This window comes from Augochlora pura, chromosome 11, assembly GCF_028453695.1.
Source record: "Augochlora pura isolate Apur16 chromosome 11, APUR_v2.2.1, whole genome shotgun sequence".
In the NCBI taxonomy this organism is placed as follows: domain Eukaryota; kingdom Metazoa; phylum Arthropoda; class Insecta; order Hymenoptera; family Halictidae; genus Augochlora; species Augochlora pura.
In genome coordinates, this window is record NC_135782.1 from 1,690,811 (window position 1) to 1,716,513 (window position 25,703).

At 39.2% G+C, this 25,703-nt stretch overlaps 3 protein-coding genes across 9 annotated transcripts; 2 read left to right on the forward strand and 1 right to left on the reverse strand.

Annotated features, from left to right (window-relative positions):
- Positions 1 to 595: 595 nt before the first annotated feature.
- LOC144477263 (uncharacterized) lies at positions 596 to 12,903 on the forward strand. Of its 6 annotated transcripts, XM_078194855.1 has the most exons (7): positions 596 to 1,068; positions 2,321 to 2,527; positions 2,749 to 3,001; positions 3,079 to 3,183; positions 9,390 to 9,652; positions 9,738 to 10,088; positions 10,161 to 12,903. In XM_078194855.1, exons 2-7 carry the CDS (start codon positions 2,411 to 2,413, stop codon positions 10,764 to 10,766), a joined length of 1,695 nt encoding a protein of 564 aa, XP_078050981.1. In that variant the 5' UTR covers positions 596 to 1,068; positions 2,321 to 2,410; the 3' UTR covers positions 10,767 to 12,903. The 6 variants fall into 6 exon arrangements, with proteins under 6 accessions (XP_078050981.1, XP_078050980.1, XP_078050985.1 ...); XM_078194859.1 differs by lacking the exons at positions 596 to 1,068; positions 2,321 to 2,527; positions 2,749 to 3,001; positions 3,079 to 3,183 and adding exons at positions 4,111 to 5,174; positions 7,589 to 8,147; positions 8,480 to 9,074; XM_078194856.1 differs by lacking the exons at positions 596 to 1,068; positions 2,321 to 2,527; positions 2,749 to 3,001; positions 3,079 to 3,183 and adding exons at positions 5,186 to 7,142; positions 7,452 to 8,147; positions 8,480 to 9,074.
- A 994-nt stretch (positions 12,904 to 13,897) lies between these two features.
- On the forward strand, positions 13,898 to 18,338 carry LOC144477264 (CUE domain-containing protein 2-A). 2 transcript variants are annotated; one of them, XM_078194862.1, is made up of 5 exons: positions 13,898 to 14,029; positions 14,981 to 15,070; positions 15,178 to 15,514; positions 15,628 to 15,801; positions 16,218 to 18,338. In XM_078194862.1, the coding sequence occupies exons 2-5, from the start codon at positions 14,982 to 14,984 to the stop codon at positions 16,476 to 16,478; spliced, it is 861 nt and encodes a 286-aa protein (XP_078050988.1). In that variant the 5' UTR covers positions 13,898 to 14,029; position 14,981; the 3' UTR covers positions 16,479 to 18,338. The 2 variants fall into 2 exon arrangements, with proteins under 2 accessions (XP_078050988.1, XP_078050986.1); XM_078194860.1 differs by lacking the exon at positions 13,898 to 14,029 and adding an exon at positions 14,086 to 14,205.
- A 639-nt stretch (positions 18,339 to 18,977) lies between these two features.
- Positions 18,978 to 25,495, reverse strand: Iswi (nucleosome-remodeling ATPase imitation SWI). The gene is made up of 2 exons (XM_078194853.1): positions 25,313 to 25,495; positions 18,978 to 25,170 (listed from the first exon to the last, which is right to left on the reverse strand). The coding sequence occupies exon 2, from the start codon at positions 24,969 to 24,971 to the stop codon at positions 21,930 to 21,932; it is 3,042 nt and encodes a 1,013-aa protein (XP_078050979.1). The 5' UTR covers positions 24,972 to 25,170; positions 25,313 to 25,495; the 3' UTR covers positions 18,978 to 21,929.
- Between the last annotated feature and the right edge of the window lie 208 nt (positions 25,496 to 25,703).

Below are 25,703 nucleotides of genomic sequence, written 5' to 3' on the forward strand. Positions count from 1 at the left end.
AACATATTTTTCCTGCCACAAATTCATGAAGTTCGCTTCATCGATGAATGGATCCATTTTTTCATTTCGCCATGTAACGTCAAAGTACATCGTTCTGTTTCCTCCCACGCGTCCACAGTCGAACAACATCGCCGAAGAAAATACTACAAAAGCAATTAGCTAAATGTCTATTGTTTAATAAAAGGGTCAGCTTGCTTATATTACTTCCTTTTTAGGTACAACGTTTATTAAAATACGCACACTATACCGTAGAAACACAACTCTCTTCCTTCCATACAAAACTTTACAACTTAAATATTACACATTGAACCATATAATTTGTTTTAGACTTGTTTTAGATTCGAATTTTTGTTTCCCGAGCGGAAAGGTCGATTCCTTGTATGGAAACAAATAGAAAGTAAACAAACGTAGGAGCTCGGTAAGATTTACATGTTTGTTTTGATCAATGGTTTTCAGTCGAAGCCGCGATCGTGTGATCGTGCGATTAATGGCAATCACGTGATTGATGCGATCGGTACGTATACATGAAAGCAACAGCTGAATGACAATTAAGTTAATGAAAACGTTTCGAATGTTTAGGAACCTGTGGAAGAAGAAGCTCGTATCGCGCGCCGCTTCCACTTGAATGGTAAAAGCGAGAAAACGATCGTTTGCGCTGCACGGACACGCTCCGTAACACGGTGCCATAGTGCCGTTCATTGATTGCGCTTGTCCGGTGCCATATTCCACGCTCCGGTCCGTCGTGTTTATTGCGCAAGACCTGATCATCCGAGTTTCGCCATTTTTGTTGGCCATTCGACAGTCCTGACGAAAACGGCTATAACCTGGCTGTGGCTTTTACTGGCTAGCACGACCGCCGCTGGATATCGATATACATCTCGACTGAGACTGAAAACCGACGACCGCGGTTCCGTTCTCTCGATCGTCGCTCGAGATCTTTCAGCTTCGCATTTTGCTTTGTCTCTTTACTTTTTCTTTTTGCAAAACCGTATTTACGTCCATATGTAATGCAACCGTATTCGTTCGTTCCAGCGAACTTGGTGGAACAGACTTGTGTGTGAATAACACGTGAGTATTGTTTGCTTTTTGATCACCTACCTTTCTTTGGTCGCGATCGATGGGCCCGGAGATGGACTTATAAAATTGATTGGCACGGAACCGTGTAGAGAATTGAATGGCAGAAGAATTGATAGACTCGTATGTTTGTGGTTGTATGAAATCGCATGCACGCGTATACGTGTTCTTGTTATTCTTGAAATACATTTCTGGCCACATTGGAGTTAAAATAGCGAGAAAGTTGATACTCTCAGAAACTACTTAACACGCGTTGATATAGCTTGCATCGTGGATTTTATATATATACAGTGTGAGATACAAATATTCGTATTTGAAGAATATGAAATCGCGTTATGATAGTAGTTATTTTAAAATATGGAGACTCGTAAATGTTTGCATTAATTAGTCATAGTTCAAACATAGAATCAATATGTTGATTACACGATTAATATACACGATTACAATAGATCGTATAAAATAATAATAAAGTAGACGAATACTTGTATAAGAAAATTGCATAAAAATAAATCGATGAAAGTGAAATAGAAGGCAATGCAGATTACGTTTTGTATACAAATAATAATTTCTGCTGGAATAATAACTTCTACTGTTATGGTCCGAAATGAATAATATTGTGACTTCTCTCGAAGTAAATCGAGGCATCCGCGAGTATGTGTTTACAAATATTTGTTGCACTTCGCGGTAGAAAGACGGCAAAGAAAATTGTTTCGCGACGGAATACCAGGCACGCTGAAATTTCTAGCACGCACGATTTCTGTGGTTCTATAGACCGCTGTTCATCTCTCCGTACCATGCTATTTTTGGATCGTGCATAGGTACGGAGACGTTTAAACGATTTCACAGTAATAGAAGCTCGGCAGACAGATGCAATTGCGAAAATCATGGCGGGCGTATATCGTCGTTCAGGATATGCAGATTGCGCGAATCTCTAATCAACGAGGCATCCCGTCACGATTAATTGGCTAACGTTAAAACAACCGAATGTCAATCATTCTTCTAAGTTTGTACTCTTGGGCATTTCGCTCTCGTGGAAATTACGACGTTGACTTTAACATTCGAGTCACATTCGAATCGTATAAATTACGGTTGTCATCTTACCATTAATTTATATGCGTCGAGGTTGAAATAAATCAAGTAGATTTTCCGACGTTCTCACATAACATTACATTTGTTATATACTTTTTTTATACGCCCAAAATAACATGTACCATTTAATTTACCTTTTGTAATGATGACGTTGCAGGCTGCAGCAGGTGATCGGGTAACGAACATGCTCCAGTGAGGCTCCTCGTCGTGTTTACAGTCGGAAATAAATAGAAACATAGGCGAAAAGATGTCACGACGCTCAAAAAACGCGTGCGAAAGCAAAATAAAGGACGAGGAAGAAGCGTCTACGTCGTTCGGCCTTCCGATCGAGAATTCCGGCGACGATGATCCAAACGTGGCTGAGGTGGGCGAAAGAGGATCCTCAAAGTTTGCAAACATCTAACAAAAACATTCGATCCTCTGCGACAGCTAATAATAACTTCGAAAATAAATATAAAATGCTATGTTAAATATTTTTCATTCAACATGTTATACCGCGCCGATATTTATTACTAAATTTTACTCCGTTATCGCGATATCTAAAATAATTTTGGAGCATTGTACATTGAGAAAAATGTATTGCAGGTCGTGCTGTCCAACAAAGGCGGTCCGAAGTTGATTCACCGAGGCTACATGTACACGCTGCACAAGAAACAACCGTACAACATACGATGGAGGTGCGTTGGTAGAACGATGCATTGCAGGGGTAGCCTTATCACGACTACAACCTGCACGAAACCGAGAGTGCGTATGGAGCATAACCACAAGCCTGATTTTGCAGCCGCGCAGGTCGCCAGGAAGCGATACTTAGCTCTTGGCAAACCTTCCGTGTTAACAAGTAAGCGTTGTTCCCTTTCATTGAGACACCTAAAATTTCGTTCGTTTCCTGGCTTGTTCATTGAAGTCATTTTACAGACATCGAGGAAAACAAGAACTCCCTCAACGCGCCGACGATACACAAGGACGACTTTCCACTGGAACAAAAACCAGCACGACCGAAACGACCGGCAACCGGAAAAGGTAAGTGTGATTCATTCAACTTCAGATTGTTTAATAATAATCGTATAATCACTGCTGTATTCGTTCAATGTCAATTATATCACATAATATACATAAATAAAGGATTCTTCAGAGGATACATGCCGGTACAATTCGATGTTAATCGAACTGAAATAAAATCAACAAAATGTGTACATAGATAACGGAATTATTGGCCCATAATATAAAATAAACCGTTCGAACTGTTCTTTATGTTATTAAAAAAAAAAAATTTCAGGAACAGGCACGCTAATAAAACATGAAACAAACTGAATTAGACATCGTTTACTATATTAGTAAGATACAGGAATTATATGTTTAAAGAGCGCACTTTTCTTTACCACGAAATTTCATTCCTTTACAAACGAGATCCCACGTTTACAAATCTAAATCAATAAAAAAGGTACTAGTAACTGCGACGTAATATAAAAAGAACATAAAACTAAATTGTTATGTAATAATTATTGTACAAGAATGAAACGTGTAGGATTTCGAAATGGAGACGACGAATCGCGCCGTGTCGATCTCCGTAGTTCTTCGTATTTCGTATTTCAAAAAAAGAAAAAGAGCATCGCACAGTATATACGTCAAACTGTTCGCGAATTGCCGCATCCGAGTGCTAGGATGCGGACGAATTCGTAAGAACGGAGAACTGGAATTCGCGGGACGACGGATCCGCGATCCGATTTTTTAATTTTCCCGGGGAACCGTGTTCTCGAACGAATGGAGAAACGGTGCGCGGCTATTGGCGTGGACGTTCCGCAGCAAAGAGATTGTTGCACGCGTCGAGGTGTTCCGGGGTACGATCGACGCGCGGACAGAAGACCGGGTGGCGCACGGATGGCGATCGATAAGCAAGAAATTAACGCGGCAAGAAGGAAGAGGCTAAAAGTCGCCGCGGTAGGAGATTAACGGGCGACGCATTTCGTGCATCCTCGTACCGCGTCCCAAGATGGCGGGCGCATCTTAAAGACGCGCGCGAGAGAGAAAAAAAAGGAGAAAAAGGGTAGCCGCCGGCGTATAGAGAAGCGAGGCGAAAAGCGGTGTTCCCAGTTCCCGATCGATGAGAATTCGCGCGCGGCGGCGGCGAGCGAGTCGAACGTGATCAGGTCGGTTAGTAATTCCTTAGCGAGGAGAGACCCGGGAACGCGCACGCGATAGCAACACGAAACACGGCACGGATAATATGCGTCGACGACCGGCGGCGCCGTCGCACATGCGCGTCCTGACGCGCCCCTGTTCGTCCACCGATTTCGATTTTAGTCACTCCCGGGTTCGGCTTCGGGGAAAATCGTTCCGCTCTTCTAGCGTGGTCGGTCGGAGCGCGTCGTGGAAAAAAGAGGCACATTCGGTAGTCGGCAACGGCTCGCACGATCGGATCGAGAATACCGCAGGCGCGTCCTTCTCGGCGGGCATCATCCTCGTTGGTTCGGTACGGCGAGATCGTTTCGCTCGTTACGAGAGCACGCGAGACACACGGCGGGCACACGGTTAGCAAGAGAAATATATACCTTGTGCCGTCGCTCGATACACGAACGGACGAGAAAGGGAGAGAGAGAGAGAGAGCCCGAGATACCGGTAATCGTGGATACGTTTGTACGGGAGAAGATAGGCCAACACTGGGATATATACGCGATAGGAAGTCAGTGTCGGTTTTTCGTGTCAGCTAGCTCTCGCTGTTGGAACGACCGCGACGGCGGCGGCGGTGAGAGATCGGTGCCAGTTACGTTTTTCGAACGTGAAAAATTTCGAAGAACGCCCCGTGGCTAGCACACGGATCGCGGAGCAGCTCGTGGGCCCAATCAATTTTGTCGCGTGGCTCTCGATAATACAGCTCCCGGATCTCTCCGGAACACGATACGGAATCGAACCGGTTCGCGGCCGCGGATCGAACGACTGGAGACGGTTAAGTGACACCGCGTGAACGTAACAAAGGAAGGAAGAAAGTAAGACTGCAGGGAAAAGGCCAAGAGGTACGGTAGGAGAGACGGGCGACGAGCAGTGGCGTGTGCCACTCGATATCGTGCTCGGTCGCAACGGTTGCCATTTTATAGCCGGTCGCTCGAGCGAGATCTTCGGGGAGGCAAGAAGGAGAGGGAGAGACTCTGACCGTGTGCGAGATTGTGTACGAGCGTGGACGTGGTGTGCGAGACCGTGAAAGGGGGGACGGAGATGGGCGACCGTGTCCGTGAAAGAGTGACGGGGAGAGCGAATCTGCGAAGCTAGAACCGTTGATTGTGGACGACGGGGAAAAGTGGTGGGGTGATTTAGAATACGGTACAGAGAAGGGAGAAGAGAAGAAAGAGAGCCTCCGCCGAAGGTGTAGAACATTTCCGTAGAGATTTTTCGACAGTTTTCTCTGTCCTGGCATATATCGCCCCTGGCACATCGTCCACCGAAACGTGTGCTTTTCTACACGCGTAGAGCTTTTCATGGCTTCGACTTTCCAGTGTAATATCGATCTACTCCTACGTAATATACGTGTACCAGTATCGTACGTTCTCGTCGGATAAATCGTTAATACGTATTATCCGTGCGTCGTCTGCTGGATGATGATACGATATGCTAAAACGAGAGGGAGCAATAGGGCGGCTCGCCGGGGGGAAAGGGACAGCGCGAGAACGCGCGTTACGTGTTTTATCTACTCACCGGACGATTATCGTTAACGCTTTTTATAAATGCCGTTTTTAAGTGTACCACGCTGACAAATTATCGTTTAAACTGTGCATGTCGATTCGATGAGACTCTACGCGTCTGTCGTCCAACACCTTCTGCTCTCGTTCGATTAATTATACTCCATAAACGTGTCTTTTCGTCAGGTTAAATCTTCGAGTAGACATTATAGGTCATTAGTCTCTGTCAAAGTTTTCTTTCACAGCGGTGTCTATATCTCTATATATAAATTCCTAACAAAAAGTACAATCCTTTCGTTTGATGCAGAAAATGCGGAATTTAATTGAAGCAGCGAATAAAGTATAAAGACGAAATATTTTTCAGTTTCGCGAATCTGTTCGAGCAGGATGTAGGGCTGAGCAACGATCGATGTTCTTTTCAATTACTGTGACCGATTCATTCAGGAACAATAGAAGAATGTAATTTTTCATTCATCGCGACACTTCGAACGGGTTAAACGACATGACACAGTTATGGATCTGGGGACAGGCACGCGGCGGATCTCTCGATATGTCCAACAGAAACGTTATGGATGCTTTACCGATAGTAGTGTAATTAAATTACCAGCACTGTGCCCCGAATTATGAGCGACATTATTTTTCTTTTCACTCGAATTTCGTATTTTCAAATCGTGCTCGAATCCTACGAGATTTTCTAATGAAAAATCATTTCCATGTTTGTGTAGGTGCTCCAATTTCGTCCTCGTGCGAATTACATATTCGCTTTCTTATCTAATTCTACCTTTTTCAACATAACTCGATATTATCAGCGTGTTGCTAACATTACTTAACCGATATCCGCTATATCATTCGCGTTATTCATTTCTGTACGAAATCCCAATTAATGCTTCGATTAATTACTGTCCAACGTTCATACATTTCACGATGCTTTTCAAATACGCTAATTGGTTATAGGAGGCGGGGGGTGGGATTTAATTAAATAATACTAAACGTTTTGAAATGTATATATTACCGGGTAGGGACACGAATTCAGAATCACGTTAACAGTATGCGAATCTCGCATTGAAATTATATTTGATTACGTTTGTCAAACATTGATGGTAACGTTCTTTTCGTATCTACAACAAGCAACGAGTTATGCCAACGTTTTTTACTTAAAACAGAGACACCCTATAGTTGGAGTAAATCGATAATACAAGCATTTTATTAACGTTTAAAAAGAAATACGTGATCGACGATCAAATGCCTATATAGTCGAAAGTCACCGTGCAATATTAATTCGATAAAAGTACTTTGCAACGAGGAAAAGTAAGTTGTTAGTTTTACGCATAACGAGAAGACGTTCCCTTAAACAAACTCTTGGAAATCAAGTTTTTCATACTGGAAATATTAGCATACTGTAGTTACATTATTTTCATTTAAAATTATCTAGCCCTGGTGAAAGATACAGATTTTTAACACCCCACCATAACACCGCCTAGAATGTCTGAAAGAATGTATGTATGAAAGGATTATTATTTGAAACGATCCCGAAGAGTTCATTTTTTTCCCGAACTTGCTTAAATTACAATAGCAACGTGTGATCTTATCCAAGTAATTCGAGTCTGATTTCAACAGATTTTTGCGAGACGATAAAACACGGTCGCGCGATAATTGATTCGAGTTGTTCTCGCCCAAGGAATGTACTTTTATGAATACTCTTTCGTTTCGACAGCTTGTAAAAATGTAAACTGAATTTAACATTGTTTTCGCAGTTCCGATTGCGAGATTGATGGTCCGAAACGGAATAAAAAGGATCGAACGGGTGCCGTCGATGACGATTTAGGTCGGCTTTCTGAAGTGCCGCGCGTAGAACTTCCAGGTCCGACGACGCCGTTCATCTGCAACTGTTTCAAGTAGCAATGTTTTACACGCGCCACTTGAGGGTCTAATCCAGACTGTCATCGATAGACCCTACTTGACCGATTTCGTATTCCACTTTGTTCGGGTGGATCTGTGTACGTGTCTACGCATAAAACGCGTAAAATCAAGCGTACAAACATAAATAAAGGGGCGAAGAAACTGATCGGTAAAACGTCCAAAGCTGTAAGAGCACGATTAGATTAAATTAGATCATTGTTCAACACAACTATACATATATATATATTTTGTTCGTCTCGCAAAAATCTATTCGGATCCATGTATAATAAGCTGTCTGACGTGTTCAGGTGTCCCACGAGCAGCCTGCGGATCTTGTGAAAAATGAGATGCTTGTGTATCAAGAAAAGGTGGTGAAACTTGCTGTCCACGCATTAAGTCGCTCGAAAACATCATGTTCGTATAATGCAGTCTCTGAATCGTTGTGGTAGATGAAATGCTTCATAACTACCGCAAAGTAACCCTTTGAGGACGAATGTCGACACGTAGATGACGGATGACAAGGATTTTTCCATTACTGAAATCTTCGATGCATAATCAAGTTCACAGAGGGACATACATTTTGAATGCTTTAAAAAAAAAATCTTCGTCCGCAAAGGGTTGCTGTGAGCGCATAAAATCCGCAGTCTGCTCGCGCGATACCCGGGGATTGTAGCGGAGCGTAACGAGCGTTGAGTCGGGATCGCTAGTGCATTACGTTCTTAGAGCATCGCGTTTTCATCCCACAGAAAAAGAGAAAGAGAGATAAAGAGAGTGGAAGAGAGACAGCGAGATCGCAGAAACAACGCGATAGGCAAGGCGTAGGGTCGGGATTTGAATTCGGAGCAGCAGAAACGAGCACAACGGCCGCGACGGCGGGTCGGCTTGTACTGGTGGCCTGTAAGGACACCGTGAAGCTGACTGCGCGCCGTCTTTTGAACGAGGACCGTGACACAGACCCAGTCACGTCGTCCACCGAAGATATCGTGGAGGGTATCCGGCTCGAGGAGGTCGCGATGAAGCAGGAGCCGGAGGACGAGGACGACTGCTACCTCGAGGCGGCGGAGCTGCCGTCTCCGTCGCCTCCTTCGTCGGAGGGACGCCACTCGGGTGCTACGCATCGTGTCCGCTCGCATGCCCGTAGCCTTCGGGCCATGACCAACCCTAGCGCCGTTTGGGCACATTTCGACTTGTGCGCGAACGACCCGCTCCGTGCACAGTGCCGTATTTGCGGAGCGGTCGTGGTCAGAGGCGGCGCGAATCCCCGGCAATGCGGTACCACGAATCTTCATCGACACCTCAGGGTGCACCACGGTGGCAGACTGATCGGCAGTCGTTATCACGGTAATCACAGTTGGCTCTCTATTGGCTGCGAGCCTTGCCTTTTATTCTATCATCGTTAACCAGTGGCGGTCATTGAAGTACCTCCGAAAGTGTCCCAAATATATGGCATTGCCTCCAAGGGAGCGATTCCTGATCTAAAAGTAGGAGAACGCGACGATACAAGATAAAAGCCCAGAATGCAAAATTGTCTTCTAATATCCTCTGGAGAATTATGGTTCTGTTTAGTAGTGATACACGCCAAAGCAAATAACAGTTTATTTTAGCTAGTTTATTTATGTTTGTATGTTATATAAAGGACGTTGTTTTCGTTCACAGTATTACCACCCGCTAATACAACCACTAAAGCCATAAGGATAGCTGCGCAGTCCTTGGTGAGGCCGCACTTACGAAATATTGCTCCAGCGCCGATGCCACAGCAGCTGCAACAACAACAGCAACAGCAACGACAACCAAAGACTCTTGTGTTAAAAACAATACCGTTAAAAGTAAAACAAGTTGCGCCAACAACCATAAAAATGCCACCACGGCAACCAGCTCAAGGGTTACCACATAATATTGTTCATCAACAACCTACAGAGGTATTCATTCTGAATTACTTCTTAGTACTATTTGCGCGCTCGTATTTCTTTCCATCGGTAACTTAAATACACTTGTCTGTTTCAGGTCTGCTTAAGATGGAACAGTTACCACAGTAACATGCAAAACAGTTTTCCGTCTCTATTAGACTCTGAACAATTTGTTGACGTTACTCTGGCCTGCGAGGGTCGCTCGTTAAAATGCCACAAAATGATACTGTCGTCGTGCAGCGATTACCTTGCAGAACTGTTACGCGAGAATCCATGTCAGCATCCGATTATTTTAATGAAAGACCTTAAGTTCTGGGAAGTCGAAGCACTAGTCAAATTTATGTACCGAGGTGAAGTTAACGTTGCCCACGACAAATTGCCACAATTGTTAAATGCAGCTGAAGCACTGCAAGTGAAAGGATTAGCTGGTCCAAATCCTTCTTCACAGGTAAAGCTTTATACTTCGTAAAATGTTTTTACGTTTTATCAGTGCCGTACAATGTGTTCGTCTATTTCTTAGAATCCAAAACCACCACTACTGATTCCGCAACCTAAGCCAGCAACAAGTCAACCAGTTCCTCGAGCCGCATCAGAGACCAAAGAGAAAGCTTCCACTTCCGGAGTTTCTACACCATCTAGTCCGAAACGCGCGCAGAAACGGCAATATACAGAAACAATTGAGCCAAAACCGTTCACAAAGATACGCTTACAACGGCCAGTGACCCCAACGTCGCCCACCACCACAGTCAAAATGGAACCGCTAGATATACCCCTAAGTCCTACGATATTCCCCGAAAACAATGAGGATAGTTCGAACCCTTCGAACTTTGAGAAGCTTATGAGTCTACACGAGGATGATGATCCGGGCGGCGACGAAATAATCGACGGTGAAAGGGAAATCAATTTTTGTGAAATACCCGAGCCGCCCGACATAAACGACAGTGAGGATCAAATGGAATTTGTACCTACAGACTTTCTAGAACAGGAACAAGACATAGTTGAGGAAACGGAAACGGCCTCCATTAAAGACAGTAAGGAAGAGTCCAGGGATTCCGTTGAACTTGAAGATGGTGAAAGAAGTGAGGTTGAAAAAGAAGAGCCTTCAAAAGAAAAGAAACCTGTTTAGTAATAAAGAATATAAATTTTAATGAAATGCGGAAATGAGGAAGTATTTTCCTTGACAAGCAGAATGCGAGGGCTCTTCGAGAATCTCTTTTTGGAAAGGTAAGCGCTGTGAATAATTATAGATTCAAAGTAAATTTTACATTTTCACTGATATTTAAGCAGAAGTTTAACAAAATATTATATTTGTAATATAGATCTTCTTCAGAAATCTCAGAAAAATATGTTCTTTGAAAAAGTACTTCTGAAGTTGTGGATAAGTATGAACTCAGTATTAATTCCCACATTTTCTCCAACAAGTTCCCGTGGACATTCTTTTATTTCTTATAATCTGTTGTAAAACGATCAGTTAAAATGTAAAAGTTACTTTGAGTTTATAGTTATTCACAGCACTATATATCAGGTCATTTTGTAAGTTCTTGCATTTTTTGGTACAAATTTTATCTAATGAAAACATTTGATTATTTCAACATTCTTCACGTTGAAGATATAAATATAATAGATCTATACAATTTACTGTAGCGTGAACAGTATTCGTATGGATAAAGTAAAATCTGATCCTAATAGTAAAATTCAATTTTATCAAAGTTTATCCAAAACAATTTCTCAACACTCTAAATGAAAGTATTCCTTTAATATTTAGATTGTTTATTAAAAGACGATAAAGGATTCTTAGATTTAACGCAGCGTTGCGATAGAATCGTAAGATTAAAATGCAATTTTTAAAAAACAATGACCTTGATAATTACCTTCCGAAATGAAATGTTTATAACAAAGGAAGAAATATACTACTTTTGTGATATTGTTTTCCGTAATCTATTGTTGCCATGAACTTTTAGGTATATATAAATACCTTGATTTCACTCTCATTGAGTCTTGACAAGTCGAAACGCAAAATACGATATAATTTGCTCTAAGGGAATCATGACAAATATTTCAGTAACAGTGTAAATAGAGCGTACGTAATTTAAAAAAAAAAAAGTAAAACTATTTTTACCATTCACTATACGAATCGTAGCGGCAGTATATATCTTTCGAGCATGTTCTCCAAGCTCGCTGTTCGAAATTGACTTTTCCATGCGAAAGATTACGCTAGAGAGTACGATTTAAATTTAGAATGATTACAATCGTAATTTTACTAATTAATTGTACATATTTACAGAGTACCTATAATCGAGTTTATTGTGTGTATATGTGGGAGCTTGTACAGAATACACAGCTTCTACATTTTTATTTACAAATTATCTGTTAACAAATCGACCTACACGTATGCCTTCATAATATCTAGACTGCGGATACTAATGCAAATTGAAAATTTCGTAAATGAGGAAAATGCTGGTATTGCTGTAATTAATTATTTTATCAAACATGTTACTGAATTCATTTTATAATAATCTGTATAGTCAAACACTCTATGAATGCATAAAATCCGCAGTTTAATAATAACTCTTGTTACTTGAAAGTCGATTTAGATTACCAATTAGAAGTTGATTTATCCACTTTAATTTTGTGATTTTTAATATAAATCATTAATTCAAATTCTGCTAAAAACTCTATACGCTTCATTTGTTTTTACTTTAATTATTTACGCACGAACACTGTGTAATGAGCTTTTATTTTTTTTTAAATCGAAAGAGTTGTACCTGTTGAATTTAAGTCAATTTTTACAGTATGATTTGATGAAAACAGTACAACGTTAGTATTTATGAATCATGTAGAAAGTTTTATAATTTTCATCTTGTGTTTTTGATGCGTAAAATATTGAATTAATGAAAAAAAAAAAAATTGATGCATTTATATATTAGTCGCGAACCTCTGTTATTATTGTATAAGATTACGAAGACGATCTGTCGAGATATAAACCGACGGTACTTTGACCTGACTTCTACTGTACTATAATTCCACCTTTAGGTTTCTAGAAATTCGGTGAATTACTTTCGAGAAATGTTACATACGCAATTTTCTTCGAATTCATTCATATAAATTGTGTAAAAGTAACTCTCTACGTATATGACACGTACTACAAATCGATGCTAGCTGCGGAACTACGTTTATTGTAAAAATACATGTATGATTGGAAAGTATGTGTACATTGTAACATGTGAAATTATGTCTTATAAATAAATTGCTATAGCAATGTATGGCAAAATGTCTCGGCTTTGTTTCAATTACTCAACAAAATAATGTCAATCATCAGATGTAGTAGAATGTTTAGATTGTGTATATGTTATCCTATTGTATAATATTGTATAAAACAGATTCATAATTTTGTATTGAAAATGAATTCCTATATTCCTGTTTCAATATTAAATTACTAATTTAGCTCAAGTTGTAGTAGTGTGTAACTATAAAATGCAGTGAATTATTTCTTCTACACATCATGGTACGCTGTTTCAACAAATTGCACTTGTTCGACAAATTTATAAAAACGAAACTGTCAATTTAAAGTATTAAGATGCATATATCTTGCATTAAAAGATATAATAAATAAAGATGAGAGATTTTAAGAAACCCTTCTTCCCTTCAATATCGCATTTATATAATAATATATTGCACTGTTTTCAACATTTAGTGTGCACATACAATTCCATAAATATAACATTGCCAGTTTTGTACAAAGTATATACAAATTTAAAAAGTTCGCTCTCATAAAACGTTATACATTTTTAATATTATTCCTTGAACAGTTCATGAACAAAATGATTAATTTAGAAATCTAAAATTAAGTAAACCCGTTCGATTTCTTTCACTGAAACAATTTTATCACGTTCAATATATATAGTGCATGTACTCAGAAATGAAATCGTATTATAATCAGTCCATAATACTCGTACAGAATTTAATTATCCATGATATACATATGTACATACGCTGAAAATGCAATTTTTACTGCACATAAATGAATATTTACATGTCAAATATTTTAAGGGTTACATTATCGATGTAGTCGTACCGATAGGAGTTACACGTTTACAACTCTTTTAATTTAATATAAATACGTGCATACGCGTATCTATTACAGAACCATCCAAACAAATATACATATAGTTTTCATTTTCCGTAAATAAGGAATACGATACAATTTCGTAGTAGAAATTGCTGATTTGATTCCGAAGTGGATCACAAACTCCGATGGCGCCACGTTATCTTCATCCCTCCTCTTGACAAACTGTCAAGGCGAGGAACGTTGTTTGTATACGAAATTTTTATCAGTTTTCTGCCATATCCACGGTCCGAGGACTTCAAACGCGCAAAAAAAAGGGTCAGGTGCGTATTCGTCCGCACTTTCGTAGGAAGATACGTTGACGTTCGACCATGGTACATATTTGTTCCCGTTAACGAAACAGGATTGTTCTCTGCTGGAAATGACCGGCGCTGCTACCACCTTTCCTGTCAATTTCTCCTTGACCATTTTCCATTTCTCCGTTCTCTACACACCCCCCGTACGTATTTTCCGTGTTACAAACCCGTTATCAGATGCAATTCCTTCCCATTCATAGAAAACCAACGGCCCATTAAATTCTTCGCCGCGAGAGCTTAACTTCGTTAGAGACTTTTTGCACTCCGTTTTACCTTATTTCTCTTAACCTAACTGGACTGTAAACCATTAAACCATGATTTCAGCTTGCAAAACTACGATTTGCTGAAACAAAATTTTCACACCGACGTGCCACGCCGATGCGTTTCAATTGTGAATAATTTATCGCGCAGTAAATCGAGCAGTTTTCGCAGCTTCGTCGCCGAGAGTTTCGTTTTAATCAATTCGTAGTTAACAGATTGAGGAAGTAATTGTTTCTGGTACAGTTGAAACTGGTTCCAATAGACATTTGAATTGTTTGTTTGACAGGTGAATTCATTATTAAGATACAATTCAGACATTGGCAGTTCGAAGATTGTAAATTTTGTTTCTTGTCAGTCGGTGTTAGTTATACCAAAAAAAAAATGTTTATGTAAATTTTTACGTTTTCGAAATAATTTACGGAAGACGGAAATGTAATCGAAATTTAAATTTACTTTCATTGGTAATCTTAATAATGGCCAATTGTTAAATGGTTTTATGATAGCATTATTTGATTAGATTTAATACAGATTTTATATTATGTTTCAATAATTTTCGTAAATATTATAATAACATTTAATCTTGTCTTTGAAAGAAATATTATGGAAGAATGTAATTGATAAATTATTTTTGTTAATTATTATATATGATTGTTTCAGGATGAATCGCACAATGGATGAGAAAGAAGAATTGGTAAAGAAGTCCTTGTTTAGTTTTGTGAGAAAAGAGGTGCCTACTGCCCAATTGAGGTAAATATATAATAGATATTATTTTCTTATCTGTGTATGATAAAATGGAAGTAAATATACAAATGATTGCATCACCATTTTATAATCCATGACAACCCTTTTTGCAGTTTAATAGATGACATTGTTCTTGGTTACGTGGTGAGTATGGTGGAAGAAAGTGCGCTCGAAGAAGACTTGGATGTTGACGGACTTTGTGAAATGGTGTCTGCTTGTCTTCCTGAATTTTCGAAAATTGAAAAGGAAGAGGTGTCCAAGTGGTTATTGGACGTTGAAAGTAAGTTGCGGGAAGAGAGCAAAGAAAATCAAAATTGCCAGCCTCAAGATCCTTTGAGTCAACTTAGTCTGACCGCACTACTCCCACCTGACACACAGAGGATGAGAGTACATCATCTTTCTGAAACAAGTGATGCTGGAAGTGATTCCAGCGGAGAGTACTTTCAAGAAGTAAGTTGCATTTGTCCCCCTTACTAATTTATTATGTTTCAGCTATTTGCAAGTATTGTCTAACAATACAAAAGTATATTTAAGCCACTAATGTCTGATATTTTTTTATTCAGGAGTCATCATGGCATCAAGTAGCATTATTACAGGAAATGTTCCCAGCTGCAAGTCCAGCAGAGCTTAGACATTGTTTGGCTGTTGCCGGTGGTGATGTTACAGAGGCTGCTCAGCTTGCTCTTCATCGTCAAGAAGCAGGACAAAGCATTGCTAGTAATTTGACCTTTGTTACAGTAAGTATTTTATTATATCATTTTACAGGAAACTTTTCACATCATAGGAGACTTTACCTTTCTCCTTTTGTAGTAGTATGATAATCTAATCATTTCTATCTATTATTAGATTATAGTTTCGTAGGAATGAATTTTCTGTTCTTTCTTTTTATTAAGTGTGGTATATATTTGATTTTCTGGTAGCAAAATAAAATTAACAATATTAGAATTATTAATAATAGCGTTTTAATAACAGTTTGCTTCTCTATGTATATTCAATAATCACGCGTGTTCCGTTTCATTTGCGTTGCATTACGCTCGTACACCCTCCTATTACGGATAAAGTCTAACTAGCCTGTAGAAACGCGTAGTAGCAATGAGGTTAATTATCAATGATTAGTTAAACGGTATAAAATAACATCGCTATCTTGTGGCAGCCAAATGGTCGCAACAGGGCTAGACTGAACGACGAGGAACTGAAGTCACGCATCATCGCAAGATATAGTTACGTCGATAGGGACGATGATTCGCGCGAGCATCGCCCGGTGGCACCGAAAACGGAGCCGAAAAAATTAGTGCGCTATCTAGAGAACAAGATTGTGAGCGTGAAAGGTGAACGATATACAGAGGTCAGACGAGGTGGTGAAGAGGAAGATGGTAACGAAGGCGGTAGGAAACGAAGCCATTGCCGGCCGTAACCAGTCCCTTTGCCTCCACCCCCCGATCCACCCCCTTGGAGGCATCTGATTTCAAATTAAAGCTTTCACTTAGATTCTCTCTTATCTTGCTTGTAGAGGAATACAGACAGGGTGTTGAACTTGTATGTGCTGCGCTGTACAATTCTCTCTTTGTTCCTTTCCTGACTGAAGTTGTCTCGTCCAGTCACTATTATTCAATTTTTTAGAGATGTATCGTATCCTCTTTTTATGCGTGATATTATTATTATTCTTTAATGTGATTTAATACAAGAGATTCGTAGCATTTTAAAAAATCGCAGACTGCGCAGAGTGCCGTTTATTGTACACGGAAGAACAGAAATTTGTTTTAAACCGACGAAACGCCCGCGACTATTATTACATCGCAGTATAAGTACCTGTTAACGTATACTATTTAATTTACGTTGAAACTTTCTCTCCTTTACTTTTTACGATTCATGTAATTAGCATAAGAATTGTGCAACTATCATTTGGATTACTCTTTTCCAACATCGATGTAGAAAATAATCATCTGAACGTACCGAAATGGACAATTTTATGTTATAATGTAACATATACGGATTTTAGATTATCTTATTACGTTTTCGCCACATAATCAAGTGTACGGAAATCAAATCCTATTAGTTTATGGCGTTTATAATGTGTTATTTATAAAAATTGACTAACGCAAACTTGACTCCTGACTTAAAGTTTGCGACATTCTATACGATATTAATTAATTCACTTCACGTTTTTATACCTATTTCATCTTTTTCGTCCTTCAGTATCAGAATAATACATATTTCCTTTTATAATTTATTAAGTCTACTTGTGTCTCATTTCATTTTTTCTTTCTTTTTTTATATCAGCATATATTGAATCATTGTTGGATCATTGTTATCATTATATCCGTAAATATGTTAGCATTTCTTTGTATCGCTTAGAAGTCTATATTTTATATTTTAGCAAGACAGCTTAGTTAATTACTTTGAAACATTAACAAAGCATACGATAAAGTCTCCCTCTTTTCCTCTTTTTCTTAGTATATATATATGTATATGTAATGAGATTGCATTTAAGGATAGTAAAGTAATAAGTGATATGTAATATCCTTGCAAGATAATCAGTCTCTTGCAAACGCACTAAAATATAATAGAATATAATCATTATATATACTCAGAATTCACCAAAAGTTTAATACTACGTTGATTGTAAAAAAAAAAAAAAGAAAAAGTAAGAAACATTGTTTCTATATTTGAAGTAAAACTGTGTGCATACTAAACCTTTTGGTATTGCAATTTATTATCAAATTGTAGATTTCGGATAATGAATTTTAGTATACGTACATTAGGTAGGCAAAAAAAAAAATATATACATATATAGTACATATATATATGTACGTATGTATGTACTAGATATTTAAATGGGATAAAAATTGCTTACCGCGCCATATAATTTACCAGTATTAGTATTGTTATTGCTATTATTGCAACCTTCGAAACGTAGATGGATATAATCATTAAAATATTAGAACATCCATGTATTGAGTGAATATGCATTCAATAATTATGCTAGGGTGCATACGTAGACCATGAATCGATAGAAAACACCAAATTGTTATAATCGTTGCAAACTGCCGACTACTGTTTACAGGAAAACTGTAGTTATTTAGAAATATAAAATTCAATATTTTTTCATATTTTACTTGGGGCCCATTGTAGTCACTAGTCTCTTAACAGAATTTTATTTCACTTTTCGTGCACAATTTGTTAATATACATACACGTTTGTGGCTTCTTTTTTTATATGTTTTCTACCTGTTCGACTGCACTCTTTCAATAAATAAATAAAAAAAAAAAAAAAACAGAAAGAGAATCAATTTATTTAAATATATTTAGATAGCTTACAGTTGGGCCGGTCCTTGCCATAAGATGATTATATGAACTAGAAACGAGTCACATTATTTCTAATAACTATGAATTGTCGAATCAACGTATCTTTGTATTCGCAATAAATTAAGTGTATTCGGTTGTCTATTAATTTCAGATGGAACATAACATGATCATAAGATTTTTCGAAAGTATGTGTAATAGAATAAGATAGAAATATATTACAGAGAAAATTAAAAGACAAAACAAAAAAAAAGTTATAATAAAAAAAATAGTAGTTTAAGTGATCACACCATGAAATGGAGTATTTTAGTTCCCTGCGAATTTTTTCTGTATATCCTTTTAATTGTAACATATGTGCATTTTAATCAGCAATATCGACATATTATGTGTAACTTTTAAGGCTACGAACTCGTAATCGCATAAAAATTAAGATTTGTTAAATAGATATTCGTATGTGACTTATTTCGTATGTAAATCAAAATCTAATTGCTATGGTTTAAGACAAACAGTTCTGTGGCTCATTTTATTTTTACTTACAATGTGAGAATTTAGAAAAATATTTATTCTGCTTTGTGATACATTATTTGTAGATATTATTTGGAACTAATGCGAAGTGATTCTGAAAAATTGACACAAGAATGATATATTTTCCAGTGTTGCTGTATCACGTAGTAATTAATTATAATCATTAAAAAATTGGACAAAGAATTTTCGAACGATACACATGTTAAAAGAGTGTAATGCGAATAGTGGAAAATATATTGTTTATTAAATTTTTCTTGTACATATTGCTCACCATCGGTGGAAAAATCGTTTAACATCAATCGACCTTACAAAATTTTATTGCTAATAGAGGAGTAACATTATTCTAGGTAACATCGATAATACAAAATGCAACGTGTGTAATTAGAATGTTATATCCCGTGGTGTGATATTAATAAACTTTGGAGCCTTACAAAGTGATTAAAAAAGAAATTACATAAATACTTCTATTTTACTTTTTTTAGATTCGTCCAGAGTCTATATTCCATGACACTTAACATAATGAAAGGATCAAAAGTTTTTCTCTTCAATTTTATCGAATCGCTTTTTGTCCTGTTAGAATGTATATGCAAAAACAAAATGATAATGCTGCATAATCATATTGTTCTCGCATTATTTGTATGAAAAAAAAATTAGGCAATCACAACACTAGCAGAACTCATTACAAACGAAGGAGAAATCAATTTATCATTTAATATCTTTCTTTTCTTTTTTTTGGAAGTTGCACTATTGTAAGTAAAATTTGCCACGGTAACTTTTGCATTTATGCAAGTTCATAGTTTAATCTGTATTATTTTGATATATATATATACATATATATATAAGTAATAATACTTTATTTCTGTGAATAGTAACCGGGTACTGCATTAAAGAAATACAATAATAGGAATCTTAATGGACATAATGTTAACTTAGGATTATATTCCAAGCGATTTATGATGCATGTAAAACCATCAGTTATAATACTTGTCACACTCCACTCTAACAGCCCCGAACGTTATAAGCAGACTGTAGGTGTTTATGCACGTAGAGAATATGTAAGATATACATTTATGCATTTATATTCAAAAATATAATTCAATGTTTAGATACGTTTGCAATTCTTCCATCCTTGGTTGTCCGATTTTAATTGTAAAAATAAGAACCGTGCGTGAAACAATTTGAGAATCTTTTATTCCATCGACTAATATATGACGATGCTGTATGGATATTTAAAATTAAATATATATACATTCAACTATCCATAAAAATTGGCCAAAATGACATACGATATTCACAAAAGAAATATTATATAAATACATGCATGTGCAAAATATGCAGAATAAAATTACATGTATGTATTATTCATATGTATATGCATAAACAACCCTCAGTCTAATTATGTATCCGAAGTAATTGAAGCGAGGAGGTGTACAATTATTGAAACCGGCGGTGAATGCGACTTGTTTCTTCTTCTCTCTCTCTCTTTTTTTTTAAAGAATCCTGTACAAGGGGGGTGGGGTCGAGATACCTGAAAAATGTATGATCATTGTAGTAACGAATGTTTATTGATTGTGCATGATTCTTCTGCGCTTTATAAAAGTTACGAATACCTATCTGCCAGTCAAAAAAACTATTCATTCTCGATTCAACTTGAACGATCGATTTTTTTTTTCATTTGTAACGATCGAGCAATACATTCACTATTTATATATATTTAATATAATATATATATATGTATAATTATTATTAATAATTACGTGCTAAGACTCGATTTTAGAAACAAGTATCCCGATTTATATTTTTTCCTTACTCGTTGGTTAAGGATCTGAAAATTCAATAAATACAACTATACAAGGAAAAAAAAAGATGTGCAAATCGTTTACGTTTGCGATCACTTTGTTCGCTTTGCAATTTTCTTCTTTTTTTTTTTATTACTTCCGAGTTTCGAACAAGGGTATATTCCATTAAATAGCCAACACAAAATCAATCGTGTCCGTAAAACCAAAAGCGTGCGATATTTATGAAACAATGTAAGAGCTTTTCAGTAACTTCGGAACACTTTCAGCTGATTTTGTATTAACTATAGTCCAATGCACTAACAGATGCTATTTCATGTGATGCGGCATACGGTAGTTTATTCATAAAACGAATTACAATGCCTTAAAAAGTCGTAACAAATAAATAAAACTGTTGACGTAATGCTTTCGTTAAAAAGTATCCTCGTGTAAAATTCATTCAAGGTACACGTTTCATGTTTTGTGTGTCCTGTGCGCGATACAATGCGTAATAAGGAGCGGAGCGTAACAATTCCGACGTTTTTTTCTTTAAGTGTATCAAAAGGTATCGCTTTGGTTTCGCGATGCCAAAAAAAAACGCGCGCGTTACTTTTGACCCGAACGTGTTCCAGGTGGTCGCTTTTTACCCACACAAATGTACTTAAGATATTTTAACGAGTTTGAGAAAAGCACGATTGAAAATATAGTAAATGTTCTGAACGCACGATGCGGAGCTTGGTTGTTCACGATTGTTAATTTTTTTCCAGTGACAAAAGCTTCTTCTCGAGAATCCTTCAGTCTTTCGCACAATAAACTCTTAAACGAATCTATACACACAATTCTTGAAGTACATTCGTTTTCAAAACAATGAAACTGGTCACTCGGTATTCGAATAACAATGAGGCGCCCTTCCAGTATTACGCCCACGAGCATTTCCATGTTGTCAAACTCTTTATGCATCAATAAATAGATCTCCATGCTATTCAATATTGATTCGCGTTTTCAAAGCATTGGCTGCGATTACGAATGAAATCGGAACGGTGATCGTTAACACTGGAAAACAATTTGAAATGGTCGAGGTGGGCAAGAGCAAAGTTTGCAACGCAATACTGTTCGCTTGAATCTGTTTCGACGATGTCGTTTAACGCAAGGAAGAAGTATGAACGATGAAAAGAACCGAAAGAAAAAAGTGTTTTCGCTGTGATCAAGAAGTCCTTGCTCTCCGCGAGAGGTCAGTTGCGAGAGCGATACACGATTTCTTCCTTACTTCTTCTTTCGCCGCGGTTTGTCTTGGGGGGCTGGCAGGTTCTCCTGTTTCCGTTTCGAGGCCGGTTTCGCGCCTACGCTGCCGCCCTTCTTTCGCCTCTCTTGCCTCTCCCTTTCCTCCAGCTCCTGGTTCTCGCGTTCTATCAAAGTGATCAGCGTATTGCAACGCCGTTGCAGCTCCAACGCCGTGCGGGACTTGACGAACCAGTCGAAACGGAACTGCGGCGCTGATCTGACCGTAGCCCGTAGCTCCTCGTACACGTTCTCCTTGTCGAAGCCCAATTTGTGCAACATGCAGACCAGGAACCGATCCTCCTCCTCGGTGTAGTTCTTCCCCTTATTGGTACCGTACGCTATCCTCAACTGATGGAACGGAGCACGGTATCTGGCCATCTTCGCATCCAATGCTTTCTTAATGCCGGCCCGCCTTTGTATTTTCGCCTCGCCGCGCTCGATCTGCGCCATCACTCTGTCGATGTCCTGCAATTCGTGGCATCGTTCCCAGAATACCGCCGAGTACTCCATTACCTCCTCCGGCGTTTTCCCCTCCACTTCCTTGGCGATATTTTCAATATCGTCGCGACCGTATTTCTCGTTCGCCTTTATGAACTGATTGAAGTCTCGCTTCGTCCAGTTCGTGAAGCCCTGCATGAGCAGCTTCTCTTTCTCGATCACCTCCTCGTCGGACAACGGTTGCGCGTCGTCTATCTTCCGTTGCTCCTCTTTCTGGATCCTAGCCGCGTCAGACCCCAGCTCAGGATTCTTTGGAACCTTGTAGCCTACCGTCTGACGGAAGTAATAAATCTCTTGATCGAGCAGCTCGAATAATCGTGGCGGGAAGAATTGGAAGTCTTGGACGATTGGTTGTTTCGGCGGTCTGGGGGCTTTCGGTGCTTTCGGCTCGGACACTCGGAGAGCCTCTCTGAAGTATGCGTCCACCGCGTAATTCGCTTTGCGTTCTCGCTTCGGCGGTTCTATCCAATTACCGAGTCCGAGGATCTTCTGTTTCTCACGGTAGTCTTCGCCTTCGAATTGGTACACCGAATCCGTGGGCGCGTCCACCGTGAAATTGCGAAGGGAAGACTCACCCAAGCTCTCCAGCTTCTGCTTCATTTCCTCCGTTTTCGCTTCGCCCTTCTGCAGGATAGTGTCTATGTCCTCGTCCGTTATGGCGCTATCCTTTGATGCGAACACCTCGTTCGCACCGTGCCTGATCATGTTCAACATCTCATCTTTGTTCAATGCCGTTTGCTTCGCGTCGACCAATCGTCCTTGTTGTATAACTAACTTATCTAAACGTAGCTTAACTTCGGCACGCTCGACGATCTTCTCTTCGACAGTGTTCTCGGTGATAAATCGGAATACGCGGACTTGCTTTTGCTGGCCAATACGATGCGCACGGTCCATCGCCTGTAAATCCATCTGCGGATTCCAATCGGAATCATAAATAATAACTACGTCCGCGGTCGCTAAATTAATACCTAAACCACCGGCGCGCGTCGACAGCATGAAAATGAATTTCTCGCTGCCAGGCGCGTTGTACTCGTTGATCTGACGCTGTCTATCCTCGTGCGCCGTGTTACCATCTAAACGACAATATTGAAAGCATCTCCAATGGCAGTAATCTTCTAAAATGTCCAACATTCTCGTCATTTGACTAAATACTAACACACGCGACTCTTGCTGCTGTAATTTCGGTAACAATTTATCCAAAATTACCATTTTACCGCAGTTGTAAACCAGATGTTCGTCGGTGGTGTACGGTGGCCCCGGTTCCGCGCCGTCGAATAAATATGGATGATTGCAACACTTGCGCAGCTGCATCAGAATATTTTGTAGTCGCATCTTTTCAATTTTTCCGGCGCCGTTCACGATGTCGATGTCTTTCATCAACACTTTCGTGTACCATTCTCTTTGCATCTTGCTGAGTCCGATGTAGACTTTGATCTCTTTTTTAGGTTTCAATCCTTTCTCTACTTCGGACTTCAAACGTCTTAAGAGGAATGGTCGAAGAACCGCGTGCAATCTCTCAACCAACGAATTATCGCCTAAGAAACTGTTGGTATTGAACCAAGAGTCAAAGTCGTCCGAACTATTAAATACATCCGGCAATAGAAAATTGAGCAACGACCATAACTCGTGGAGATTATTTTGCAGTGGTGTACCGGTCAACAGGAGCCGATTAGCTGTTTTAAATTCTCTCAGAATCTCAGATAGCTTCGACTTCTCATTCTTTATTCTGTGAGCTTCGTCTATCACCATGTAGCGCCAATTGAACTTCTTAAATACTGATTTCTCTTTGATTACCATTTCGTAGGATGTTACGCAAACATCCCATTCACCGGGCATCATAACATCTCTGATGAACGTGTTCCTAGTTTCCGCGTCTCCTATGAGACAAACAGCTCTCAAGGTGGGGCACCATTTTTTGAACTCGTTCATCCAATTGGCCAGAGTAGACTTCGGTACAATGACTATGTGCGGGCCAGGAATGCTTCTGAAGTGTTTCATGTATCCGAGCAACGAGATGGTCTGCAGAGTTTTACCAAGACCCATCTCGTCCGCCAGAATACCGTTAATACCATGCTCGTACAACGATATCATCCAATTCAAACCACGTATTTGATAGTCTCGCAACTCACCGGATTTAATGTAGTGCGGTGACGATTCGAAACGCGTGGTAGGAGCTACGCTGGCGTTACTTTCGGCTAATAATTCTTCGTCCTCCTCTTGTTCCGTTTTACGGTGCCTGTGATCACTGGAATCAGTTTTCACCGGGATCTCCGGTGGTTGCGGCTGTTTCCTCGGCCTGCCCGCCTTGATCTTTAAAGGACTTCCAGCTTTGTCCTTCTGGTTGTTTGTCATAAAATGAGAGAATATTTCAGTTTGTTTCAGTAAATAATCAAAGCGTTTACTACGATCGGTTTCCAGCTTCGTTTCAAAGTCACCACCACCGCGGGACGACGTGGTCTCCGCCGACGATCCATTTGAATTGTCCCCCGTATCTCCTGTGTCCGCGTTCTCGTCTGTCTTCGACATTTCGCTTAATTCGCAGAGCTATATCTAATTGCTAACGGTTGAATTCCAATCAACCCGATGCACGCGTAAACCCGTGCTGTTTAACCACAGTTGTCGCGTACTATGCACCGGTCTTCACCCTGACGTTCACAAACGCACAACACCAATCGCCGCCATATCGAATCGCGTTATCCCTCCAAAAGTTCACGACTAGTGCCACCTATATGAACATCGTAATGCGGCGATCAGAAAGAGATCGAAATATAGCTCGTAGATACCTCAATTAACAATAAAAAATTTGGTTATCAAGTAAACGCACAGAGGCGATATAAAAATATAATAAACGCTGTATATTAACTTACGTTGCATAAGTCGTGTCCTTTGCCGACCCTAGAATGAAAACTGATTACAGTGTCCTTTTTTTTTTAGGTATGGCAAACGATAGATTGATAGATCCAGATTTCTGAGGCTGTGTCTTTCTTGAATAAAAAAGAAAAGAGGGAAGGAGGCCGTAGTTTTGTCAAAATTAATGTTTTTAGGCGATCCTGGTTTGTGCAGACGAAAGGTAACAGTAGCGCCTCTGTCGGGAAAACATTGAAGCTCTTTTCAGCGTCCGTACAGCGCCAATTAGTCCCGTGGCGAAACGCTCAAACTGTTAGCCAAAACTGTTTCGACTGTTTAGTCGCCAGGAGGCGCCACCGCTTGGCTAACAGTTTGAGCGTTTCTCCACAGGCCTAATTGGCGCTGAACAGA